The sequence below is a fragment of the Strigops habroptila genome, chromosome 9 (genome assembly GCF_004027225.2).
Source record: "Strigops habroptila isolate Jane chromosome 9, bStrHab1.2.pri, whole genome shotgun sequence".
NCBI classification, from domain to species: Eukaryota; Metazoa; Chordata; class Aves; order Psittaciformes; family Psittacidae; genus Strigops; species Strigops habroptila.
The window spans coordinates 31,959,429-31,986,839 of NC_044285.2; the positions used below are offsets into that span (position 1 = coordinate 31,959,429).

The 27,411-nt window shown below is 35.5% G+C and overlaps 1 protein-coding gene across 5 annotated transcripts in view; it reads left to right on the forward strand.

The window, feature by feature from the left end:
• FMR1 (FMRP translational regulator 1) overlaps positions 1-27,411 on the forward strand; it is a 49,272-nt gene that overhangs the window by 7,219 nt on the left and 14,642 nt on the right. Inside the window, exons 2-15 of one of the 5 annotated variants that reach the window (XM_030498541.1) lie at positions 1,725-1,777; positions 2,816-2,909; positions 3,974-4,045; positions 4,308-4,456; positions 5,543-5,636; positions 5,733-5,849; positions 9,385-9,555; positions 9,657-9,735; positions 12,217-12,326; positions 15,643-15,729; positions 18,774-18,969; positions 21,220-21,399; positions 22,725-22,807; positions 24,755-27,375. In XM_030498541.1, the coding sequence (XP_030354401.1) occupies positions 1,725-1,777; positions 2,816-2,909; positions 3,974-4,045; positions 4,308-4,456; positions 5,543-5,636; positions 5,733-5,849; positions 9,385-9,555; positions 9,657-9,735; positions 12,217-12,326; positions 15,643-15,729; positions 18,774-18,969; positions 21,220-21,399; positions 22,725-22,807; positions 24,755-24,865 (1,596 nt within the window). In that variant the 3' untranslated portion in view covers positions 24,866-27,375. Of the gene's footprint in view, positions 1-1,724; positions 1,778-2,815; positions 2,910-3,973; positions 4,046-4,307; positions 4,457-5,542; positions 5,637-5,732; positions 5,850-9,384; positions 9,556-9,656; positions 9,736-12,216; positions 12,327-15,642; positions 15,730-18,773; positions 18,970-21,219; positions 21,400-22,724; positions 22,808-24,703; positions 27,376-27,411 lie in introns of those variants that run through there. The other 4 variants (XM_030498540.1, XM_030498542.2, XR_003993335.1 and 1 more) reach the window with 4 other exon arrangements.

Sequence of the window (27,411 nt, forward strand, 5' to 3'; positions counted from 1 at the left end):
AGCATTTCTGCACTACTATCATCATCATCCCAGGATGTGGTCTTAAATCTGTTTTGTATCATGTCAATTAAAATAGCAACTATGCTTATAATCCCCTTGGAAGGAATATCTTGGGATTTTGAAATATGTAATTATGTAAATACTATTAAAGAGTGTTTTAAATCTCCTTTGGATGCTAGCAGTAATAAACTTTCCAATCACCTTATTCTTACACTATTGAGAGGTGAGCAAGGTATAAAACCATGTTTTGCTGTTGTCATTGTGGCTTTGCTTTGACTTCTATTCAAGGTGGCATTAGTTATTTTGGGATTATTAACTAGCTTTGCACTTCTTTCTTTTGCTGAATGTCTCTGAGTAATGACACTTGTACGCAACTACTGTTGAACTTTAGTGTGACCAGTCCTTGGGAGCTCTGTGTGCCATCAAGTATTGCTTTCCTTTGATACCAAGATACTGCTGCAACTCAGGAAATACTTTGGAGTACTTTATAAGAGAAAAGTATCAAAAGAATTTTTTAAAACCTTTTAGATTCTGTACAAGAAAGAAACTCTTAGCATTTTTTAAGAGATAAGAGCTGTTACTGTCTTGGAAACTTGAAATGCAAGGAGAGTAAAGTGTTCCACAGTTCATTAACTAATGCTGCTTCAGAAGCAGTAGCTATTGCTAAATTGGTTTCAATTTACTCAGAATTTTTCAGTCTATTGAGATGGATCTCCATTGGTAGAACAAACCTTTGTACTCAGTCTTGCTCATGGGCTTTTATCTGCCTACCTTACAAGGATATACTATAGATGGACAAATACTGGTGGAATACTTAGCACTTCAATGTTTATCTGTTTCAGAACTTCATAGGGATATTTCTTTAAAAAGAAACAAAAAAAACCAGAACAAAACCAAACAATCTTTTAATCCCTGTTTTCCCTGTGACCTCTGTGGTTTAAGGCTGTAACAAATATTTTCATTGATAAATCCTGAAGTTTTTTGGGTATTGATCTTGCTGTTCTGTAGATGGGGGGGGCATTTTGGGCTTAAAGCTGAAAATTGGTCAAACGTCAGATGAGAACATAAGGCAGGAAAAACCTTCTTGGTACTGAATCTTAGTTCTTTATCCACTTTGTGGTTGCATGGGAGAGTTGGCACAACTCTATCCATCCCCCAGAAGAAAAGTGAGGGAAGGCTGCAGGGCATTTATCTGAAGTTTGTGCACTGCAGAAGTGAAGTGTGATGAAGTAAATAAGGGGAAAGCTGCTGCTGAAATGGCTGTATGGAATGGAAGTATGGAATTTTGCTAGAGTGATGTTCACATTTACTTTGAGATAAAGACAGGATTTTTTACTTTTTTTTTTTTTTTTTGGTAAGGAGTACTCATAAGGTTTAATTTCTACACCTGTCAAAATACACAAAATGTTACAACAAAGTCAAACATTTTAACCTTTTTTCTCATTACTTGTAAACAGTATGAAGAATGCATGTATGGCTCGGATGTTCTGTCTGTATGTTAGTGTCCTGGGTTCAGACAGTCAGTACGCTGGCAGTCATGAACCCAAAGAGGCTATCAGCTTTCCGTTTTATATGTCCGTTGCAAAATTAAAAAGACAGACTTGAAAGCATACTTAAATTCTAAGTTTCATCAATATCTGCAGAAGGAAGGTGTTGTACAGGTTTAATTTTTTTTAAAATATCCATAAGCCTACCATAATTATACCTTTTTATTTTCTACACAGGCATTTGTAAAGGATGTGCATGAAGATTCGATAACAGTTGCATTTGAAAACAAGTAAGTGTATTGCTTCTGTTATACCTATAGATGTTAGAGTATCGACCTTGCATTTAATTAACCTAAATGTAACTTCATAATGTAGAGTAGTATCTTTTGGATAATCTAAGCTTGCTGCTAGCATGTTTTAGAATTTTGTTTGGTATTTACTATGTTATGACATTTCTGTATAACTGCTTTTAATGGTTCAAATATGTTTAGGTACAAAACATAGTAACATGGGTTATGTTGGGAAAATAGGCATATTATTGAATTTACGTGAGGACAAACCATACGTGTGAATAAGTCAGCAGTGGTACATGACTGTCTCTCTCATGTTAATGTCTTATTTTAGGTATAATGGAGTTTGTTATTACAAAATTTGTTTTATAGATAAGAGATAATAAATACTTGTTGTCTAAGCTAGAAACGAAATTATGTTCCTTCCCATCATTCCAGGGCATAAAAAGTCGACCTTCCATTATACCATTTATTTAAGGATTCATTTCCTTCAGGAAGGAAATAACGCACTGCTATCCACGTTTTGTTGTGAATTTTTTATTTGTCATCATCTGTTGTAGTTTGGAAATTGTTTTCTAGTTTCTTTAAAAATAATCTTTTCTTGTCATGCTCATTTTATGCAGTCTCTGTTAAAGAAACTGAAAACTAAAGCTGTATTCAGGCTGAATCATGATCAAGTTTTCTTAGTGTATAGTAGAACCAAAGAAAAAGAAGAAACAGGCTTGTTTTGAAGGAAGTGCCCAAATATGTTAGGGAATGGTTTTTAACCTGTGTTGAGGTTAAACCTATAAATGTAAAGAGTAAAAACTACTGCTGTCAGGTTTTATAACAATGCAGGTAGCATGAGGGATTCACTTAAAGTGCATAATGGTCATTTTGGTGTGTTTTTCCTCATATATACGTTGGACCTTTAATACATGTATGCACAAAAGTTCCCCAAAATTTAAAAATGTAAAATGAGTGGATTGAAAATGTTTGATTTCTATTTACAAAGAAGGTGAAAGTGTTAAAGGTCATTCACTGTATTTTTATTTGTAGCTGGCAACCAGAGAGACAAATACCATTCCACGATGTGAGGTTTCCACCACCTGCAGGCTATAATAAAGACATAAATGAAAGTGATGAAGTAGAGGTATGTTTGAGCCATTAACAAAATTTGTGTTGAGAAGTGAGAGAACGCGGGGTGAAAAATGTCAGCCAGGCAAGTGGAAGGTTTGCTTCCATGTTACATGCTGTCACCTTTTTTGATTCCAAGTACTACATAAAACACAATGTCAAGCATGTCAACAAAAAGATTTTGACCTACAGCCATTGTGGAATTCCATGTGCTTTGACCTCCGTGCTGATTTACAGACATGATCAGAGCTTGATTACAGATCAGTTCTTTATCAGAACTGAATTAGTCTAGAAATAGATGCCATGCTATAGTTCTTCAGCTATAAGTTAGTAAAGCCTCTATTACCAAAATTTCAAGCTGAATGAGATAATTTGTATTCCAGGTGTGTGTACGTAAAATATGAAAATATATGTGAATATGTAAATACTTATATGTAAAGTGGGACTGGCTTTAATGCAACACATTCCTAAAACTTCCTTATTTTACAAAATGATGAAGTTGATTCTTGTAATTAGTTTAAAAGATTTACTATTTGTTTGCACGCTGTTTGAAGTTAGTTTTTATTTGAAAGTTAAGAAAAAGGCAAAACTTCTTTGGGGTGGATGTGCCAGCTATATGTGCTAAAGAAGTGTAGATGTCTCCTGGCCCTTCCACCCACTCTTGCGACCTCATCAGACCTATAACAATTAGAAATATTGTTGATTAAATATTAACAGATATAAAAGGCTGAATTCTTTTTTCTGACTGTATGCAAGACTGAAGTAACTAATGCCAAGTAGTTGCTGGATACAATATTATTTATCTCTACAATCTTACATAATCTGTACAATAATAATATATATTAATTTATTATATATATAGTATGATCTATACATAATTTTATATCCTACCTGTATTTGCAGTAGACATTTCAGCTGTTAGGTGCTTGCTATGTAGTACTTAGATTAGAGACTTTATGTATCAATATATTTAGCTGGATTTTGTTCCTATAGCAGAGCTCCTGATTGTATTGGTTAATGTCAGCTTTTGCAATGTCTTCTAAAAATGCTACAAATAAGTAATCTATTTATTTTGTTTAGGTTTATTCCAGGGCAAATGAAAAAGAACCCTGCTGTTGGTGGTTGGCTAAAGTGAGAATGATAAAGGGTGAGGTAGGAATATGCATATGTATATATTTATATTTATTTGTACTTTATTATGTTATTTTCAAAATATTGGTGTGCAAGGTGTTTTTAACTTGTCCCTCTTTGTTTTCAAATGGTTTCTTGACTAGGGCTCTTGTAATTACTATTAACCTCAACCTGAAAGGTTCAAATTTGACTTAGTTAACAAAAGGGCCTTGTACTAAATAGTGTAATACTCGCTCTTGTCATAAAATGTGTGGCTTGGATGATTTTATTATTTTTATATCAGTTCTACGTAATAGAATATGCAGCCTGTGATGCTACCTACAACGAAATTGTCACAATTGAGCGTTTGAGATCTGTGAACCCCAATAAACCCGCAACAAAAGATACTTTTCATAAAATCAAGCTGGCAGTTCCAGAAGATTTGAGGCAAATGTAAGTACATGTAATTCTTTGTAGTTTATTTAAGGTTTATTTAAGGTAACTTCTCAAGCCTGAGACAGGAAGGAATAAAAATGCTTTTTACTGCTCTGAATTAGTTTTTAAAACTTTTATATAAGACTGTAGAAAATACAAATGTGGACATGCTCATAATTTAGAAATTGAAAGGGTGATTTTCAAAGAGCCCTGGAGGAGGGAATACTTTCTTCAAGGTTTTAAGGTTTGTGTGCAGTACAGGTTAAGATTTTTATTCTTGCAGCTGTTCAGGGATGTTCACAGATTAATCTGCATCCATTCTTCGTCAACTTTATTAATTTGAAGTCGTCACTCTTTCATTGGTAGAGTATTTGGCAGTCTGTGCAAGTTGGTATTTAATAACAAAAGAAAATACTGTCTTGTCTTGTAGGGCGTAATGCGTTTTGATGATGGGTGTGGGAATAGTTGTCCAATAATCAAACCTCCTGAAGTAAGATACTTCAACACGGACACGTTGTTCTGTTGTAAATATAGCTCTAAAACTCAGATTAATACTGACTCCCACTTTTTACCTTCAGATCACTTTCCTTTTTTTTGAGGTACATCTATTGCCTCAATGTGTAATGAGCTATGAATTCAGGTTAAACTAAGATTTCTAAAGTTAATGTTACTGTAAGCAATTTCACTAGTAGTGAATTAGTATTCTGTAGTAGCAAATGGACAGAAGCCTGGAGAAGCAAAACACAGCATTAGATTGCTGCAGTGGTTACAGTGAAGTCACACATCATTCTGATTAATGGTGCATTTGGAACTTTGGACTTGCTGATTGTAACAGTTACAGCTTTTATTAAAAAGCTGTAGAGTTGCTTAACTGGCTTGTCATTTCATAGATAAACACAATGAAAATTTCAGAAATATTTCTAATCCTACTCATGGAAACAAATGGAAGAAAAATGAGTAAAATGATAACAGAATAAAATAACACCTGCACTGAAAAAGAACAGGATATATTTATATTCTTTGTGTTAATAAATTAATCTTTCTGTCTGTGAACCATAAATGCAATGGTTATTATTTTTAACTTTGTATTGTTTTTGTTTCTAGGTGTGCCAAAGAATCTGCACATAAGGACTTCAAAAAGGCAGTTGGAGCTTTTTCTGTAACATATGATTCTGAAAACCACCAGCTTATTATTTTGGTGAGTACCAGTGTCTAACCATATCATTGGTAGTGGTTTGTTTCAAAAGTTCATGTGTAAACCACTGTGTTTTCTTTCTTCTTACTAATAATTTAGTCAATTAATGATGTGACAACAAAGCGGGCAAATATGCTGATTGATATGCACTTTCGAAGTCTTCGTACCAAGTTATCCCTGATCCTGAGAAATGAAGAAGCAAGCAAGCAGCTGGAGGTATGTTGCTTATTTTCCTTGAAGTATTTTGGGTTTAAAAAAATATTTTTTTAAAAAAAATACTTATGCATTTCTTAGCTGTTAGGACTTGCATTGGGGTGAAAGTAATTATTATGTACTGAGACTATTCTTGGTGTTAAAAAGAGGCAGATGAAGATGGAACCTAATGAAGTTGTTTATGGTTAAAGGGCCTGTTCTTCAAAGACTCATTTTTATCCAATCCCATTTTATTCAGCAGGATTTTGTGGGGGATTAAAAACAAATATATATATATATATATATACACACACACATACACATGTATCTCTTTAATAATTTGAGCATAAAATAACTAGCCATTGTTGCATGAATAGTGCCACATGTTTGGTAGCTTTGCATTACTGTTATTAAAAATGGATGGGAGTGAGTATGACACGATACTGAGAGGAACTAGGACTGGATCTTGCAGAATGATGCAGTGAAAATGGGAGATGGAAGGGGTGAGACTGATGTTGGTAGGATGCTCGAAGGGATGGATTTGTCTATAGATAAAATGTTAGGAAATCATCTTACAGCAGATACAGCTTCTGATATTCCTGTGACTGGAGAGTGGGTGTTGACTGGCAAGGAGCTTGACTCATACTTGTCCATGGGAAAAAAAAAGAAAGAAAAAGTGTAGGCTAGGAAATAAGGGGATCTTTATACAGTAGAATTAACATTTCTTCATGGTTTTTCTCCTATCTGCAAATCAGAAAAAATAGTAGCATTTCTGAGAACTTCTTTTTAGGTTCAGTGTCAAGAACTAGAAGTACTTACTCGAACTATTGTAATTGTTTTACATGGGTGTATAGCAGCTCTGTTACTTCAGAACCAGGTTTCATTCCCCCCCACACCCCAAGGGTTACTGCTGTTTGGTTTTAGCTTGGAGAGGGATGTGGTGTAGTAGTTCAGGCCTCTTGTATCCAGTAAGTGCACTCATTGTTACCTCTTCTGTTTTTGTGCTTTTGGACTATTGATTTCTGTATTTCAGAACTGTAATCCAAGTCTGATTTGGTCTTGATTTTTCTCAAGACCAAGAAAGGAGCAGTTTCTTCTCATCGGTGTTCCTTTTTGAACACTCCACTGTAGCTCTTCAGTAATCCATTCTTCTGTCTTCCTCCAGAACTGACAATTGTGTGGGTAGTTTACCTCTTGAAGTGCAAAGTGTTATTTTGGGGGTGGGAAGAGCAACAGTCTCCTTAGAGCTAATTCTCTTTACATGCCCCCACAAATGCATGCACCAACAGCTGTTGTCATTGATTCCTTTCCCAAACTAGTCTTTGATTCTTGTTGTCATTGTAAGGCTGAACCTTTTTGCTCCTGTGAAGGACTCAAGAACTTGATTTGGTTCTCACTATATAACCACTATTGGACTTCAGTTTCTACCTGAGCAGTAGTTATGTGGAGGTTGTGAGATAAATATATGTGGTTATAATTTGCTGACAGAAGTTGGCTGGTGTCTTTCATGTTGGCATTTGTATATAATCAATTTCAACCAAACCTGAAAAGCTTCAGGTAGTAAAAATCATACTTAATGATTTCTTTGAGACACTGACATACAAACAGGCAGCACATGTCCATCTCCAGAGGAAATACTTTGTGAATGCTTTGGGCTTTACTGCATTCCTATTAATAGTTGATTGTTTCCATCAATCTCTTTTCTGTGTTTAATACTGTCTGAACCTTAAATGTCTGCCTCTTTTTTTTTTTTCCCTTCTTTTTCTATTTTTTTTTTTTTTTTTTTTTTTTTCTTTCCTTCTAGCAGTTTTACCTCTCTAAACCATAATCACTAGACCGGCTTCTTTTTGTTTGGTTGGTTTTCTTCTTTCTTTCCATTTGTTGTATCTTGTACCTTCTTTCTTTTCTGCATATTAGCTTACTTGCATGGTTTTTAAATGTGGCTTTTAGAGCATCAAGTAAAAAAACAAATTGGTTTTTGTTTGCATTCTTTCCCACTAGGTATGGCTTACTTGGTTTTTTTGACATACTAAAAAGCTTGAATTTACAAGTGTACTTTTGCATTCTGGTTTGTATTTTATTCTATCTAAATGCAGTTCAGTCGTGGCCTCTAAGTAGGTAGGGATACATTATTTGCATAGTTGTTTGTAACTAATTTATCGGAGGTAAGAGGAATACATTATTTCCTATGTTCAAAGAAGACATGTCTTGTAGTACTACGTAACTTGCACTAAAATATTAGCTTTTCTGTAAGTAATATAACTACAGGTTGACTGTCATAGCCAAGGTCCCCAGTGATGATGTAGCTTCATCTTTTCTACATATTGTAGATAGCAGTGCTAACCAATCATTGACCTGATCAGCCTGTTCTCCACTAGCATGTGTGCGGTCTATAGCAGATGTCAACTAGTAAATTGGCATTTGGATGATCTGTTAGAATGTAGATCTGTGAGCATTTAAAATAATGTTTGCTTTCTGAGTTGTCTGTAATCTAGTTAATAAAGTACTCGATAGAGCTCTCTGTCTATATGAAGCATTTCATGACACTTGGATACTTGTACTGTTATCCACTGTAGCCAATTCTCTGTGACAGTGATTTAGCACAGGATGTTTATCAACAGCTTTAAGCAGGAGCAGGTCAGGTAACAGTAGCAGCTTAGCTGGGACAGAGTAGGGCTTATTGTGGGCACTTTCTTGATGTTTTCCCAACCTCTGTTGGATCTCATATTGATGAGGTTAAACTGCTAATTTAATGTGTGCTTGCATATGTCTTCACAATAGTTACAGCTTTGATTATGATGCAGAATTGTGTAGGATTGTATATCTTGGCTCTAGAAAAGTAACGTAGAGCTTTATATTTTTAAATCTTTTTTTTTTCTTCCTTGTAAAACACTCTTTCCATTTTACTTAATAGATTATCACAGTTAGAAATTCAATAGCATGTGACAATCTCAAGTTCTCAGATCGACCGTTCTGTCTTGCTAGAAGTGTGATTCCTGGATGAAATTCTTAACATACTTGTTCTCTAAATTCAAGCGGTGTTGCAGTTATACTGTGAATTTGTGTTGTCTTGCATAGGCATGGGTTCCTCATTTTATAAGCGCAGTAGATATCCATAGTTGCTGTGTTTTCTATATCATTTTTGTGTCCAGTGATTGAGTTACTGATGTTTCCCACTATCTGTTGAAATGGGTGCAGTTTTTTTCTCAGATATCATCGGGTTTGCTTTAATAATTAACACAGCTCCTATTTTATTAACTTACATGAATGCTGTCTTACCTAGTAACACTTAATACCTGTAGATATTCTGTGGTAATTCAAAATACAGAGGTGTCAATGCAGCTAGAGGCTAGCCTTATGTTAATGTTGAAAAGGTGATATTAGGACTTCTGAAGAAGACACTTCAGCGCTTCCGAAGTGAGAATAAGTGCCTTTAAAGGATTGATTAAAATAAAAAGTAGGCTAAGTACCTAATAAAAGAATTGGCTGTAAATTTTTGTTGATTTTTCTCTCCAGTTTACTGAAAATTAAAGTAAGCTAACAGTATATTTTTCTTCAGAGTTCTAGACAACTTGCGTCACGATTTCATGAACAGTTTGTTGTACGTGAAGACCTAATGGGTCTGGCCATTGGCACTCATGGTGCTAATATTCAGCAAGCCAGAAAAGTCCCTGGAGTAACTGCCATTGATCTTGATGAGGATACTTGCACATTCCATATTTATGGAGAGGTAAGTTCCCTTGCTTAGCTTTTCAAAAAAACGCAAAACAAACAACAAAAACACATTTGGGAAAATGGATCTTGTTTCTGTCATACATCTGTCTATTTTAGGATCAAGACGCAGTGAAAAAGGCAAGAAGTTACCTTGAATTTGCTGAAGACGTCATACAAGTTCCAAGAAATTTAGTAGGTATGTCCATTCTGGAGGCTGTGTCATAGTAAGGAAAAATGCTTTCTGACAACTGGTTTTTCTTCTTTTAGAAGGGTAGCAGGGTACAAGTTTGAAGAAGTTCTTGTTGTGAGAAGGTTCTAGGTGGTACAGAGTTTTGGGGTGTGGGGCTTTTTTGCTTTGTTTTCCAGCTTCATGCAGAATTTTTATGGACACATTTGACTTCATTACATTGTAAGAAATTACCTTTCGATTTGCAGTTCAGGGATATCTTAAACTAGATGCAATGTGATGATGTTTAAATACCAGGTAGAAAAGCTTCTGCATTGAGCCAGAGAATTAAATTACTTCCTCCAAAGGTGTCCAGAGTTTAGTTCAGCTGTACAGCAGATGAATCTGCAGTCTCATATTTTCCTAGTATGTTTTGAATCACCTCAGTTCTGAAGCTGATTTAAAATCGATAGTTTTCCCATCCTCACTCCCTCCTGATGGTACTGGTGATAAAATAATGATGGCAACTTATCATTTCTACTTAACTTGAGGTTTTAATTTATTTGTTTCTGTTTCCTGTTTAGAACTTTGCAATTATTTCTGTTTCGGCAGAGCTCTGCTTCTTGGCCTAGATCCTTTAGAATATAAAACTGGCTGAACCATATGTTAGATCCAAAATAAACGATGTTAGATAATTTGCTTTTTTAAACTCCTAATAATTTGCCAGAAAACTAATAATTTTCTTTAAAAAGGCAGAAGCCTTTTTTCCTTTTATTACAGTATTGATAAGCTGAATTTTTGTATAAAGAGAATGCATCTGGCTTTGTCTACTTAATTATTCTTGAAAACAAACAAAACCCACTACCCAAGATGTTGCTTTTTTTAAAGGCTGCATGGAAACTTATAACCTGAAACATAGGTTAAAAACGTACGCATCCAGTCCTTAATGATTTTTAAAGATTTTTTTATGTATGTTGCCAAATGCTGAATAAAACCAATGCAGGATTTTTTTTTTTTTTTTTTTTTTTTTTTTTTTTTTTTTAAATCGCTGCCAATGCTTTTCTACATTTCTTAATAAGCTGCTGTTACATTTGCCAGCAGCGTGTAGTGGGATAAAGTACTCGGAAGAAGTTTTTGACTCTCAGACCAGCCTTCGTCATCAATGAAGAATTTATTGGCAATCTTCTTGTCATGTTTTCTAAATATGAGATTTAAAAATTCATGGTAGAAAAATTACAACACAAAACTAAAATTTATTTAGTTTGGAACAATAGGAACAATGTCCCATGTGAATAAAAGTGGGTTTTAATTTCTCTTCATGGATTAATTGTATCAGAAAAACAATAGCAGTCGTTCACTCGGTATTTTTTGCCTTTATTTCAGTGATGTGCCTATGGAAAAGATTATATTGCAAGTTTTCAGCAGTTTTATTTACATAAAAATTTATTTTTCCTACATGTAGAAAACATCATCTACATGGCTCTCTTAAGCTTTTCTTTAATGCTATGATTCTATGATATGGCCTTTCCTCATTACCTCCCAAGAGCTCAGTTTTCCTCTAAGTTTTCAGACAGCAAGTTATTTTTCTGAGGTTGGAGATAACTAAAATTTTCATTTTCATTGCCTCAAATTAGAATATCCAGTTCCTAAGATAAATGTATGCATTACTAGCATTAGAATATAGTTTATTTCCATTTTTGTCTTTGACTTTTTAGTGAATTGTAAACTACTTGAAAAAAAGCTCAGTTTCAGAGAAGAAAATTTTACATCTGGCTCAATCAGTATCTTCAGTAGTATCAGAAGGCTTCAGCTGATTCAACTAAAATTTTTGTAAATGAGCTAAGAGTTTTACTTTGTTCTCTACCCAAAAGGTAGTTACAGCAAATGCAAGGACAGTTGGTGACACAGTTTAGTGGTGGACTTGGAAGTCCTGGAGTAATGGATGGACTTAATGATCTTAAAGGTTTTTTCCAACCTAGTTGATTCTGTGATTCTATGATTGTAAAAGGGGTTTTGGATTTGGTGAATTTTGGTTTAAGTGCAGTCAGCAGTGTTTATTTGTAAATCACTAAAGTTATTTTAAACCTACCAAAGCAAAACCAAATTGTGTAAGATACTTAATATTTCTATAATCAAGATACGTAATTTCAATTTTATACAAAGGTAAGGCATTTGTGGTTGAATTTCCTTTTTTCTCTTATAGGAGCTTTGCAAAAGAATGAAACCATACCCATTTGAACTTTCATAATAAAGTACCTCTCTTCCTGTATGCTGCAGTGGTTGCTTTGGAACATTACCAAAGTTAACACCAGAAGCCTACTTAGACATTTTAGTTCATGGCTCGTTAACTAAATCTTTGTTGTGGAGTATTAAGTCATTTTTGACAAGTTCTTGCACTGGTACTAATTACTCTTACAGTAATTATTACAGTAATGCTCTCAGGTTCGGAGGGAAAACTCTAAAGGTGGAATGTTGTTTATGTTGTTGTTTGGTTTTTTTTTTTCCCTGTAGGAAAAGTAATAGGAAAAAATGGAAAACTGATTCAGGAGATAGTGGACAAATCTGGTGTTGTAAGAGTGAGAATTGAGGCTGAAAATGATAAAAATATTCCACAGGAAGAGGTATGTTTTTCAGTTAATGTGATTTCTGTAGGTGTTAATTGGTTGTTATAGTCTATGCAGTGATAAACTTAATTCTTCCTTGGGCCTTCATAGTAGTAAGATAAAGTTTTGATTAATGTATGTTTTTCTGATGGAATCTACATTTCTTTATTAATGCTGAGGGACATAAATTTGGCTTGTTATCTGTTTCTGAAAAATGCTTTCTGAAATATTTTGGTTGATGCATCTTCTTGGAGATTTCATTTTATTCCTGTTAGAAGCAGTGACTCTTTGCCAGCGCTTGTTAACCTATAAATCGGTATATGGGAACTTGCTGTTTTCACTCATTAATTTGTTTTGAGCTTGATCTCTTAAAATTTTACCTGGTTTAATTTATTAGTAATCTCTTCTATCGTAATGAGAAGCTTGTGCTTTATGTATAAACCTCTATATTTTTTTTTTTTTTAAAGTATCATCTAAATTCACAGTAGCCTATAAAAATGTAACCTGAAGAAAAAACAAGCATCATCAATGTGAAACTCCAAGTTTGCACGGGAGGGCTGTCAGCTTATGGAGTCTTGAACTTTGTAATTTGAGGCACTTCTGTGTGGAGCTGTGTTGAGGGGAAAGGTTGCAGGTTTGCAAGGAGAGCTTCAAGCATAAAGCTATTTACATCTCAATGCAAAAATATTCCCTGCAATTTCAAATGTGAAATGTGCTTAAAGAAAACTGAATTGTCATTAATTTACCTGGAAATCTAAATATGTACCAAATAAGAAACGTTTGCTACTTTGAATAATATATGAAATACTTTTCTGGAACCCTTATGTTCTTGCTTATTTACTTCATCTTTTATCACTATAAAACTTATTGAAGACCGCAGTACAATTTCCGTCTTTCTGTAAATGATGGCTAAACAATGAAAGTGTTTTTTTTTTTTTTACTACTTGTTTCACATTTATCTGAAAAAATATAATAGTCAATGTTTAGATTTAAAGGATTCAGTGCTATGTCATATTTCATTTCTAATGATAAATTTTTGCAGCATAAAATTCTTGAATTAGCTTAATAAGCAAGAGGGTGCTATTATTGCTGCAGGCCAAAACTTTCAACATTTTAATATGTCAGCCTACAGAGTAATATGAGGGTAAAAGAACAAGTAGTCACAGCTGCAATTAGTATGTTGGGTTTTCTTTTTTTCTTCAGGCTTGAAAAAGCTTATTATTTGATGTTCTTCAATCCAAAATGCTGCTTTTAAAGATAAACTTGAAAGGTTTTTTTACCTGCCAAGTTCTGCATTCATACTTCTGTTTTCCCTGTTAATGACATTGCTAACACTGGCATTGCTTGTACTGCTTCACGTGTTAGTTGTGTCATGCCAGGAGCAACACAGAAACCTGAGATCAAATCTTGGCAGGTAAGAGTTAGTTCTTGTAAGTTTATTTGTATTTCATATTTGAAATAAATGTGCATTAATTTTCCCACATGTGAACTTTGATATTACAACTCTTCTTTTTTGTAAAGAATAGTAGTCAAGTTTTAAATTTTAATACAACATTGGGTTCTTTTTCATATGACTGAGATGTTTGAATACTGACCATAAATCTCAGGTGCAATTTCATAAATCCCGTAATTTTATAACAGGCTCTTAGGCTTTTCATCTTTTTAAAATGATAGGTACTGCTTGTTAGAGTAGTATATATTTATTTTTATCTTTATATTTTGTATTCATGTAAGGTCTGCTCAGCATTCACCACTGAAACCAAGGTGGAGATTGGGACTTTTGCTTTCATGACAGAAGTGAAGTTCAATAAATAAGCACTTTGATGCTTTTGTATGGCTAAAATTGCTTGACTCTGTTTCCAGCTCATATCCTTCATAGTTGGCGTTGCTGTACCTAGAATCCACTGCTAAATGTAATGACAAGCCATTTCCTTAAATCCATTTTCAAGTCAGTCGTCTTGTGATCTTCTAAAAATTTGTACTCTGTACTAGTTAATGCCAGTTCAGTAGTAATTTCATTGTTCTTTATCAGGTTGTATTAAATATTTATGAAACTTAAAATACCTCAGATAATAAAACATTTCAATCAACAATGCCTGTGGCCAAAGTATTTATAATGCTCGTGAAAGTTACTGTTGAGGTTTCTTAGGATTACAGGACTGTGTAATGTTGTTTTTCCCTTGTTACTTAATGCAAATGTGTAAGATCTAACAAGTTTTTTTGTATCTAAAAGACAAATTATAGACGTACTGCTCTTAGAGAACATGAGCATACTGTGCATGTATTATTTTTTTAAGATGTTTGTGTCTCAATCCGCTCTTGATAATTAACTCTCCTTTGGAATGCAGTCCTGTCAAGGGTATGTGTACTGTTAAGATTAAAGGTGTCTTTAGAGGTCATGATGAAATACCAAAACAAAATTTAAATGAATTCAGTAGTTGTAGCTAAGCTCTGGGTCTGCAAGGCTGTAGGATTCAGCAGCTGAGTGTTTATGAGGCTTTCAGGTTGACTTTTGCAGTCCACAGAGAAGCTTATACTGCCATGGTGAGGGTGCAGCTGGTACAAGAATTGAGTAGTTTAAAGCTGGCTCATTGGGTCTGTGTGGGCTGCAGTCACACCTCTGAAATGCTGCACAAACCTATTTTAGTGTCATGAGTTTTGGTTTGGAAATTATCCTTGTTTCTGCAAAAAAGTTGTTTTCTGCACTTAGGAGGGCCCTTTTAGGTAGGTATCTTGGCATGCTTTGCCTGCCTAAGTTAGTCTTTAGATATGTTTTCTCCAAGCGTCAATTTCGGGCATTAGAATTTCTAGCTGTACAAAATGCTTGAAAGGTAAAAGAAATGTAACTTAGTAATTGTTAGCCGAAGTACTAAGTCTTTAATATTTTTTTTGTTTGCCTTTTACAAGTTGAGAGATCTTCAAGGATTGGTGTTAATTTGATTTAGCTTTTTAAAAAATCAAAGGTTTCTTTACTGACATGTGGATTGAAAGAATCTGGTGTGAGAGCAGGAGTGTGATCGGCAAAGGTGGTATTAATTTTGAAGGGAGGAAACCTGAAGTGTTTTGAATTGACTCTCTTAAAATTTGTTAGGAAGAATTGTTGGCATTGTGATGCGTATGATCTAAATTTTCATATTAAAAAAAAAGCTCTTTGTATAGGGGAATTAATCTACATGATCGAGCCAACATTGAAATTTAAATATATTATTACCTCATTTATTTTAATTTATGCTTATCCATGTAGTAAAAATTGTGTTCAAGTTTTACAGTAATGTTTGGTGCTCATCAATATTTGATGCTTAATAACCATAGTTCTACTGTTGCTGTGTTTTAGGGAATGGTACCATTCGTGTTTGTGGGAACCAAGGATAGCATCACTAATGCAACTGTTCTTCTGGATTATCATCTTAATTATTTAAAGGTGAGGAAAACGAAACTGCTTTGCCACTGAACTTTTTTTATCAATGCTAAATATGGTAACAAGATGATGACCAAAATCTGTTTGGGCCTCAAAGGCTGTTACAACTGTAAAAGGCTTCTTGTAAAAGTCACCCTTTAACAAAAGAATAATTTATCTGAAGGATGAGGGGAAACCCATTTTTTTCAGAATGCAAAATGGAATATGAAAAAATAAATCTATCTCAAACTGCTGACAACTTTATATACAAGGAATAGTAAGTTCCTCATGCAACTGCAAAGCAAGCAGCATTCTATGCAGAGATCTTGTATACAGTGGGCATTTCATTTGAAAACCCTAAACTTCTTTTTCTGTAGGTAATTGCCATTTCATACTTGTGAATGTTTTAGAGGCAATTCAGCTTTATAAGTTGTGTTTGACTCTTGGCTCTGTAACTTCAGTAGTCAGCAGTACTTGTTGTCTTTTGTGTAGGGAGCAAAAAATATCCCACATTATTGCTCGTAATTACTTCTGATTATACTTATTATGGCAAGGTACCCAATCTTTGACAGGACCAGATGCTAATAGCAGGGACTGCTTTGACTTCCTTTAAATATATTCTTTCCACTCTTTTGAAACCTCCAGGCCATTAACTTGATACATGTCTGGTCTGTGCAGTAGCTACCATTGAATCTTTCAGAATGCTAAACTTTGTGTATATAGCTAAAGGAAACTTTTCAGAACAGGTATCAGAGCAGCTAGAAGAAGAAATTACTTTTATTTATTGCTCAATAACTATACCTTTTTAATCCTGCTTGCAAAGTACTTGGATTTATCAGTGTTTTGGAGCAGAGATAAAGCAGCTCTGCAGCTGTCGGATAGTGGAGGTGCAGAAGGACCACATGAAAACTATTACTAAAAATCAAGCTCCTTTCTTGCATGCTCATTATTATTTCAGAAGATATTTCTGGTTTAACTTCTTTGGCTGCCTTTAATGAGTATTTGCATGAGAGTCACTACTCTCATGGGCAGTGTCATGAGTGGAAACTGCTCAATAGCCCAACATTTTTTTTGTTTGTTTTTTTGTTTTTTGGATTCTTCAGTTCATTGTCAATTAGGGTCACTTTGTCTTAATATTGTCCTTCTAATCTTTCTGAAGAGAAGGGCAGATATAACGGTGTTCATTAGTCTGTATAGCAACTAGAGAATAGATTATTTCAGAGATTTTGATCTTGGCATTCTCATCTCAGTTAACATACATACACACACAGAACGTTATCATCTCAGTGGCCCGTTGCCGTATGGTTCAGTTTCAGAATCATGTCCTTCAGTTCACTGAGAGGAAGCGGAACTGACACCAAGCGAAGTTTATTAAGGAAACTTTTTGTAAAAGATACACAATAAGGCATCAATATCAAATTAGTGGTTTTCCGTAAAAGAATAAAGCAGACTTGGCTGGAGCAACTCTTTATGTAGTGAGATCCTGAGAGGAAGGAGGAGGACTAATACTAGGATCACATCCCCAGACTTCAGGAGAGTAGACTTTGGCCTGTTCAGGGATCCACTTGGAAGAATCATATGGCATGCATTCCTACAAAGAAAACGGGTCCAGGAGAGCTAGCTGATATTTAAAGAAACACCACCTTCCAAGTTCAAGAATAGTCCATCTTGATATGCAGACAGTTACACAAAAGTAACAAGAGGCCTGCATGGATGAACAAGGAGCTTCTGGAAAAATTCAGATGCAGAAAGGAAGGAATGGAAGTAAGGACAGGTGACCCGGGAGGAACATAAAGACACAATCTGAATTTGCAGGGATGAGTTTAGGAAAGTCGAAGTCCATCTAGAGCTGAATATGGCTAAGGGATGTGAAGGGCAACAGGAAGGGCTTCTACAGGTATACTGGCAGCAAAGGGGATATTATAGAAAATGCAGTCCTGCTTCTGAATGGAGTAGGGAACTTGGTCACAATGGATGGCATTCAGTACCTCGTCCTTCACTTTTTTTAATTGATAAAATTTATCCTACAGAATAGCAGATCCCTGAAACCAATGGGAGGGTCTGGACCAATGAAGACATACTTCCTAAAGGAGGATTGAGTTAGAGAACATCTTGATTAAAAAACCAAGAAAGGATATGCACACATCAGCAGGGCCTGATGAGATGCAGCCCCGAGTGTCACAGGATCTTGTCTAAGTCCTGGCTGAACTACGCGACCTCAAGAGGTCCCTTCCAATACCTATTGAAAGTTCCATAAATAGCTGGGGGGAAAAAAAAAGTGGTTGCTACTTTTTGGTGTTAGCTAGACAGCATCTCGAACTGAGAAGAGTACTCTCTGAATATGTGTTACTGAATAATTGTTGTTTGTGTTTATTTCCTTTAGTGGTTGTGTATGGTAAGAATTCTGTGCTGGCTGACTTTCTGTGGCAGAGTTACGGCACTTTGCTCTCTATGCTTCTATGCTTTCTCGCATCCCTAGTATTACTCATAATTTACTAGAATTTAACAGCAGTGTAACCACTAGCCCTTTTTATTAAATAACAGTACTACATCTTAATTGTTTAATAACTTTGATGTTTGTTACGTGCAACAATCTAAGAAGCTTGTGTTGGAATCTAAAAAGTTTAAATTATGCCATGGATGGAATGCTATAAATGGATGATGTTACTGTCTTCAAAAATAAAGCTGTGTTCATTTCTCTGGTTAAAGAATGTTTAACTTAAGGCGAAAGATCTCATAAATTTAATACTGAAGTCTAGTTAATGTTATCTCCTGAAATCTGAGTGATTTTTCTTGATATATCTATTTTAAACAAATCTGAATTTGTGAACTATGCCAATTACTGGTAGCAAAAAATTTGAACTTTTGGAAGTTTTAGGGGTTTGGGGGGTTTTATTTGGGTTGGTTTTTTTTTTTTTTTTTTGGTAAATAGGTTATTCTCAAAGCCAAGTTACTACTTAAGTATTAGATCATTGCAACACAGAAGAGCTCTTTGAGAACTGCACGTCTGCACATTCAGATGGTTAAATAGTGGTTACATATGACTTGCTATGCTTATGTCTGTGTAGGAAGTGGACCAGCTGCGTTTGGAAAGATTGCAAATTGATGAGCAGCTTCGACAGATTGGAGCTACTTCTAGGCCACTACCAAATCGTACAGATAAGGAAAAAGGGTACATGACTGATGATGGTCCAGGACTTGGACGTGGTAGTCGACCTTACAGAAACAGAGGGCATAGCAGACGTGGTCCAGGTTATGCTTCAGGTAAGTAACTGGAAGTACGCTGACAGTTTTAAAAGCGGCCTGTTGGGCTTTTGATTTCTTGAAAAAAGTCTGGACTTGGAAACAGAGTTGTTAAAACAAGTTCAGTTAATATTGAATCACAGAATGATTTGGGTTGGAAAGGACCTTTAAAGCTCATCTAGTTCCAACCCCCTGCCACGGGCAGGGACACCTTCCACTAGAGCAGATTGCTCCAAGCCCTGTCCAGCCTGGCCTTGAACACTGCCAGGGATGGGACAGCCACAGCTTTTCTGGGCAATCTGTGCCAGCACCTCACCACCCTCACAGTAAAGACCTTCTTCCTAATACCTAATCTAAATCTACGCTGTCAGTTTAAAGCCATTCTCACTTGTCAAAAGTCCTTCTCCAGTTTTCCTGTAGGCCCCCTTTAGGTACTGGGAGGCTGCTGAAAGGTTTCCCTGGAGCCACCTTCTCTCCAGACTGAACAGCACAGCTCTCTCAGCCTGTCTCCATAGCAGAGGTGCTCCTCTGATCATCTTCGTGGCTTCCTCTGGAATTATTCAAGCAGGTCTGCATCCTTCTTGTGTTGGAGGCACCAGAACTGCACACAGTACTACAGGTTGGGTCTCATGAGAGCAGGGAGAGTAGAGGGAGAGCATCACTTCCCTCATTTCCTTTGATGGAGCCCAGCATACAGTTGGCTTTCTGAGCTGCAGGCAGATAACTGCCAGCTCATGTTGAGCTTCTCGTCAACCAGCACACCCAAGTCTTTCTCCTCAGGGCTGCTCTCAATCCAGTCTGACAGATGGACCACATCAGCTCTCTGTAGGCCAGATTTCTCAAAGTTCCACAGTCTAAATAGGTGAACCCCTGGTTGTGGCACCAATCCTGTAACCGTTTTGTGATTCACCAGATTTGTCTGGCCTTTTCAAACCCCCTACCCTTTGAGCAGCAGGATTGATGAGTAAATGCCTGTGCTTGAGTCCCTTACTGCCATTCCTAGGACTCTGTAACGCTTCTTGATACTCCTCTGACTGCTCCTGGTTGTATTGCTGGCGCCCACATGAAACAGCAGCAGTGGATAAGTCAGTGGACTGTACGAGGCTTGGTAGTTGGCTTGAATATTAATATTTTAAGATTATATAGAGATTTATGCTACAGATAATATTCTGAAGTAAAATGTAATGCTTATTTGTAGTCTATGCTTATTTCTGTGCAGTTCCTGTCTCTTACAGCATGCTTATGTCTTTTGCATTATGAACTTTTAGGACAAGGATTTCTATGTTTGAACAGTTCCTAATTATAAAGCTACAGTTTTCAATTGAGCCTGTAAGAGGCTATCTTAGTGTAAATGTTTATAAGTGATACTGTGTAGCTCTATGTGCAGAAAAGCTGTTTTTCTCATATTAAAATGAACTTCTATGTTTTTGCTAGAATGGCATAGTCACTGAAATAGTATTCCTCTTGAAAACCCTGTATAATTCATTAATGAATAGTTTTCAGGATTTTGCTTCTTCAGAGCAATCTGTTACTGCTATCCATAATGTAGGTCAGCTGGTGTTTGTCCTAACTGAAAGGCCTGAGGTATGAGCTTAGTAAGACAGCTGCATAATAAAAGTAATGTCCTTGTGCTGAAGCCCTTTTACTATTTTGAGAAGATGTGAGCTCACCTGGCTAAGAACAGGGTTACAGGATGGGGTGGCACGAATTTGGGAAAAGAACCAGCTTTTATCAGTGAAGGTGATCTGTTGACTAGAAAAATCGTAATGGCCAGTTGTTTTAGATTTGTTATATTTCTAGCATTCTGATTTTGTTTTCTGCTTTTGTAGTGTGTGTTACAGCCTGTTTTATGGTGGAATTTTTTTCTTTTCATAGAGGAGTTGTGGTGAGGGCAGACAGGACAGGTTATATTCAAAACTATGTTTTAGAAATGTGACGAAGTCTAGGCTATTAGACTTACGCTTTACAAGACTTACTACATATCAATAATATATTGATAGGCTGATAATACCAAATAGCTATAAACATGTGGCACAATTATTTAACCTTAAACACACCTTTTTCACTTATATCTGTCTTGACTTTTTAAAGTTACGTATATTATACAAATTTCTGTATTATCTACATTATAGAGGTTAGGAGGCAAAAAAATCCTGGAACTGCTTATTAACAAAAAAAGTAGTTTTCTAAATACATACTTTTTTCAATCTACTATAGTATTTTCATGCTAAGCTACACTGGCATGTTTGGATTTTTTTATCCTCTTGATAGGAACTAATTCTGAAGCATCAAATGCTTCTGAAACAGAATCTGATCACAGAGATGAACTTAGCGATTGGTCAGCAGCCCCAGCAGAAGAGGAGCGTGACAACTACCTTCGTAGAGGAGATGGACGGAGACGTGGAGGTGGTGCAAGAGGGCAAGGAGGGAGGGGGCGCGGAGGATTCAAAGGTAAATGCAGACCTCGTTTTGAAAAAGAGGTCAGTGTTGGAATCCTTATGCGAACTCACTTCTGTTTTGTCATCTGCTCCGTCCCGGTGGCCCCTTCCAGATTTCTCACCACTTTGTCTCTCTCTGAAATTGAGTATTTTGTTTCAGATGTGTTGAAGGTTAGCAGAGGGAGATAATCCCTTCTTTTGATCTTCTGGCCACACTCCTGCTAATGCCACCTATTATTCAGTCAGCCGTCCTTGTTGTAAGAGCCATGCTCATGTCTTACTCAAGTTGTTGTTCATCAAGACAGCTCCTTTTGTGTGGAGCTGCTGCATACAGTCAGTCCACAGTGTGTGCTGTTGCGTGGGATTATCCTATTGAAGCTATGGGACTTGGGATTCATCTTTAAAGCTAATGAGTCTTCTGTCAGCCCATTCCTTCAGCTTGTTGAGGTCCTTGTGATTAGTGGCCTTGACCTTCTGTGTATCAAACAACTTCCCACAGTTTGGTATCATCTGCAGAATTGCTGAGGAGGCATTCCATACCAGTATCTCTTCATAGATTATGTAAAGCCTCTCTTCCCAATATAAATTTGGATAGCATTCTTAATCTTTTGCTTTCCTAATATGCATCTTGTCTCAAGTTTGTGGGCTGTGCCATCATGCGTGGAGGTCAAGAAATTGGGTTCTAGTTTGTCAGTGGACATATGAAAAATTTTTTCTAATGTCTTATTAGTTCATTTCTCCATATTGCCATCTTATTGCATTTGATTTTCATGCAACAGGATTGCATAAGGTTGTAACTTGTGATCAGTGGAAAGGACCATGCAAAAGTAAGATGGGATAACTTAAGCTAACTACGTATATTATATAACGTGAAATTTTATTACTTATTTGCTCAAAAATAGTCTAGAACTCTGCTTATTTCTTGAAATGTTTTTTTAAGTAAGACCTTTTCTAAAAAAAGAAAAAAAGGTAATGTGGAATTTAGAAAGCAAAGAAGCTGTTAGAAAAAAATGTGAACATATTAAACCTTGCTGAAATTGACAGTGTTCTTTTCTGTGGTTAATGGTTTTGAGAGGTGTTTTTTCTTTAGTCAGTAGATAGTCTCTTTTACACTGTGGTGGTTTTAAACACTGTGGTCTTGTCTACTTTGATTACACCTGAGAACACTTTTGTAATGATTCTTGGCCCATAGTTTCAGAATTGTTATATGTTAAGAATATTTAATGCTCCTTAGAATGAAAATTTTAAAGTAATTCCATGTTATACTTGCATAAATCTTAAGTAGAAGAAGATGATGTGCCCTTGTCAAGCAACTTAGTCAATTAATTCTTCTTACAGGAAATGATGAACAGTCACGAACAGATAACCGTCAGCGTAACTCCAGAGATGCAAAAGGCAGAACAGCAGATGGATCTCTTGAGGTAATTCTTCTCTTATTGGATATCTGCAGTGTTTAAAAATGCATGTGTCCTATGCTGACATTAGAGTCTTCAAAGTCCTAAGTGACACAGTAGCCTTGTGGTTCCTTATTCCCTAATTCCCTGATCAGATCTACAAGAGTTCTGTGTCATTTTTATAACTTATATGTAGGAATCTCAGTATATCAAGCTGTGTAAAGATGCAACTTCGTAGTGTTAGCTTAGCTCTTTGGTTGGTTTAGAACTCAGATGAAATCCTAAGGATTTAGTAGCCAGTTTGATTTCAGTCTTTGTTCTTACTAGCTTTTTGGTTTTAGCTTTTCTTTCTTTGTGTTTCGTATTTTTATCTGTTGCCTATATACCTGAGGGAGGAGAATTCTTACTGCTCTATATAAAGTGGGAGTGTGTTATAGCCAGAATCTGAAGAGTAAGAAAGATTAAACTTCAGAAACTACCTTCGCTACTAAATGAAACATTTGCAAGTGAAGGCTATACAGTCTATCTAGAAAGTAAGTCAAAAGCACATTGAGAATCTGCTCAAGTCTTATCTTGAAATATTTTATAGACTTAAATATTTTATGGCCTTTTATAAAGATACTTCTACTTTTTTTTTTTTTTTTTTCCCATGTATGTTTTATTGCATATATTTATTCAGGCTGATATTTTATGTATATATTTAAAGTTTCCCCACATGGAAACTGTTCTTGCTTCGATGATAACATTGTGCAAACCTTCTACCATTTTTTACTGCATAGGATGAGTTATGTTGGGAGGAAGAAATAATGAGTAGCTGTAAGCTGCTGCCTTCTGCGTGGTGTTACCAGGAGTCATGGTTCCGAAGGGAGATGGCGATGACTCTTGGTTTGGTTTTAGAAAGCCTGTTAAGAAAGGAGGGCATAAAAAAAAAGGAACAAAAAAAAGTGACCAAATGCTTTGTTTTTGAAGTGGGAGTGCTGAACCTTGAAGGTGTAGTACCTGAATATGCATCTGAAATGCAAACAATTAATATGCCAAAAGAAAGTTTTTATGGCCACACAACCTTTATAGTTAATCAGTAATGAACTGATTAAGTTTGCAATAGACGGTGGAGAATTGTGGTGCTGAAAAAGAAACTAAGGCACTTCTCAGCAAGTCATGATTTTTTTTTTTTCTGTTGCTCTGAGATTCTGATAAGGTGATACTCTATATGAAAATAAGAACTTAATAAGTCAGTTTTCAACAACATCCAACGATAAGTTGTAAAAAATTTTATAAGGAATAAAAGCTAACTCCCCTTTACAAGCATAAAAATTTTGCTTTCCAAATGTTCTTTTGAATTTTTTTTACAACCACTTAAAAAGGCTGCAGGAGTCTTTTTGGGTGGATTAAATGAAACTTTTCAGATTCAAAAGGTGGCTGAGTAGATTATTTTTATTTTTCTTTTTTTTTTTTAGTAGTTAGTTGGTGTGGTTTTTTTTTTTATAGTTAGTATTGTTTAATGGCAGCTCTTCTATGGTTTTGGTTTTGGGGTTTTGGTGTGGTGTTTGGGGGGTTTTTTTTTGACATTTTTGTGGAGTTTTTGTCTCCCTAAAAAAAAAAGTATAGGACAAGCAGCAAGTTTGTCTGCTGTTAATTCTTCATCTTGCACAGATGCACTGGAAAAAAATTTTTAGCTCCCAAGGAAAGGTAGACAGGAAATTTTTTGGGGTTTTTTTAGGTGAAGTATGTGGCAGTTTTGAGCAGAGAAGAATTGACGCTCTCTCCATTTCAGCTGGATACATTCAACAAAGCCATAAGAGTGCACTACTATTTATGTCTTCTGACTAACGAATAGTGCTGCTCCCAGGCTGCTCAGGTAGCAAATGCAGAAGGGGTGGATGAAAGGAAGAGAGGGCTTTATATAACTCTGACTTGTTCCAGATCAGAATTGACTGCAATAATGAAAGGAGTGTCCACACTAAAACATTACAGAATACCTCCAATGAAGGTAGTCGGCTGCGCACGGGTAAAGAACGTAATCAGAAGAAAGAGAAAACGGACAGCGCAGATGGTCAACAGCCGCTGGTGAATGGCGTCCCCTAAACTGCAGAATCCTGAAGTCATATTTCCTATACTGTTTCAGTAATTCCTATTCCATGTTAGAGAAACTTGTTAGGCCAAAGACAAATAGTAGGCAAGATGGCGCAGGGCATGAAATGAACATATGTTCTCTGTTAGCCTTTTTTAACATCAACAGTATGCAGTTGTTTTCAGAATAAGAAGTTATTCAAATATTTGCATAAAAATATCTGAATTTCTGAAAATCGCTTTCAAGTACGTATTGCAGTTCAAACAATGAAAGATTCTTTTCTGTTTGTTTTAAAAATACTGAGCTGTGCATTGGTAAACTTTCTGTTCAGTTGTACCATTTTAACACATCGGGTCAAATTCACTGCTCAATTTCAATTTTCAGAATAAATAGTGTTTGCAGTAATCAAATTGGCTTCTGTTTTCAATCTAACTTACAAGTTCTTCATGAAATGCTATGTCGTTTTATGTCCTGTGTCAGTTCACATTCTGGTCCACCTTTTTCAATATTTTAGTGGACCCTGAAATATGTGTGATGTAACAATTGTCATTTTCATTAGCAAAAAAGTTGTATGATCTGTGCCTTTTTTATATCTTGGCAGGTAGGAATATTATATTTGGATGCAGAAATCAGGGAAGATGAGTTGGTAACACTAAATGTAAAATATATGTAGCAATCCTTGTCAGACGTTAGTACTTTATAGACAAGTGCATGCTTTCCATAATTTTTCCTTACATAAACATTGAGTTAGGCAGTTATAAGAATAGGAAATTTATTTTGCACTGAAGATTTGGCAAATAGTGTTATTGAAAAAGGGGTGTAATTTTTTTCTTTGTAGGCAGTACAGGAGCGCCTTTTTTTTTTTTTTTTTTTTTTTTTTTTTTAAGAAAAAGATAAAAAAACCCTTTCCATTGTGGAAAACTAAAAAAAAAAAAAAAACCAAACTCATTGTTACTGAGGGAACAAGTGAAATGTGTTCACAAGCTAGTAATGTGTGCCTGCTATTTGGCCAGATGACCAGTTTAAAGCGCTGATGTTTTTCATCTTCCCAAAATTTTTTGAATTGCTTATTTTAGTTCAGGGGCTGTCTCAGGAGAGGTAGGAAGAAAATGACCACGTGTAATGCCCTGGAAAGTACAGATACAGTAGTTGGAGATACTGGAGATAGAACAAATACTCATCATATTTTGAGGTACAAGGTCTGAATTACCAGCCCATTCTAAGGTGTCATGGATTTCATCATCCAAAGTACAGTTGTGCACCAGGGAAGGCTGGGAAGTGGTGGGAGAAGCTGTGCTTTCTTTTATTTCTGATCATACATTAACTTACTGGGCAAAACTGTATAAGGACCTTCATTTTAATCCATTTTTATTCAGATTACTCCAGAAGGAGAGCCACTGTTTATGTACAGACTTGTACAAACTTGATCTGATGTATTTTGTGAGTTTTGTTTCTTCGCTTTTTTCATTCTTTTTTTTTTTCCTTGCATACAGGTGAGCATACTAAAAATGGCAACGAACTGCACATGATTTAACAAATATAAAAATGTCTTAAAAAGTATTGCCAAACATTAATGTTGATTTCTAGTTATTTATTTTGGGAATGTATAGTATTTGAAAACAGAAATTGGTACCTTGCACACATCATCTGTAAGCTGTTTGGTTTAAAATACTGTAGATAATTAACCAAGGTAGACTGACCTTGTAATGTAACTGCTCTTGGGCAATATTCTCTGTACATATTAGCTACAACAGATCGGATTTTATGTTGACATTTGTTTGGTTATAGTGCAATATATTTTGTATGCAAGCAGTTTCAATAAAGTTTGATCTTCCTCTGCTAACTGATGTTGATGCAATCCTTATAAATGATTGCTTTTAAAAATCTCAACTTACAGAAAGTAGAGAAAAAGTATTTCTTTGTTTAGACTTTAATGGCAGCCATTGTTTATTTACACATTTCAGAAGGCTTCTAAAATATTACCAGTTTTCAAAACTATAGCACATAACGCTCAAGAAAACACAATCTCATGATGAAACGGTACAGTACCTATTGAGTTGTCACACTACATGCACTGTATTTCTCATTCAGTGGTTGAGTTCACTAAGGTGCTAACTAGGTTAAATGTGAAATTACTAAACTAGTCTGACTCATTAGCTGCATTCCATTTTCAAGTGCATTTTGGGTTTATGACTTTCTTCAGTATTTGTGTGCTTAACATGTATCCCTTTCAATTCATATTGCAGTGGTTTTAAATGTTATTAAATTTCAACAAATTAAACTGTGAATCTAAATGTACAATCTTATTTTGAAAAGTCATGTTGTTACAAGACTTGAAAGTGCAACGAATGTCTGATACTTGAGTTCAGGTTTATCCTATTGGTAACTTATGAAGTATGGTCTAATGAATTAAAATTATTTTTAAAATAAAGTACTTTAAAAAGAGTGAGAGGTATTTGTGAATGATGCCAAAGCCTAAATTCAATAGGGTTAAGCTCAAAGCCTATAAATTAACAAATACTTATGAAAATAGGAAGTTTGTGTTTTCTGTACTAAATGC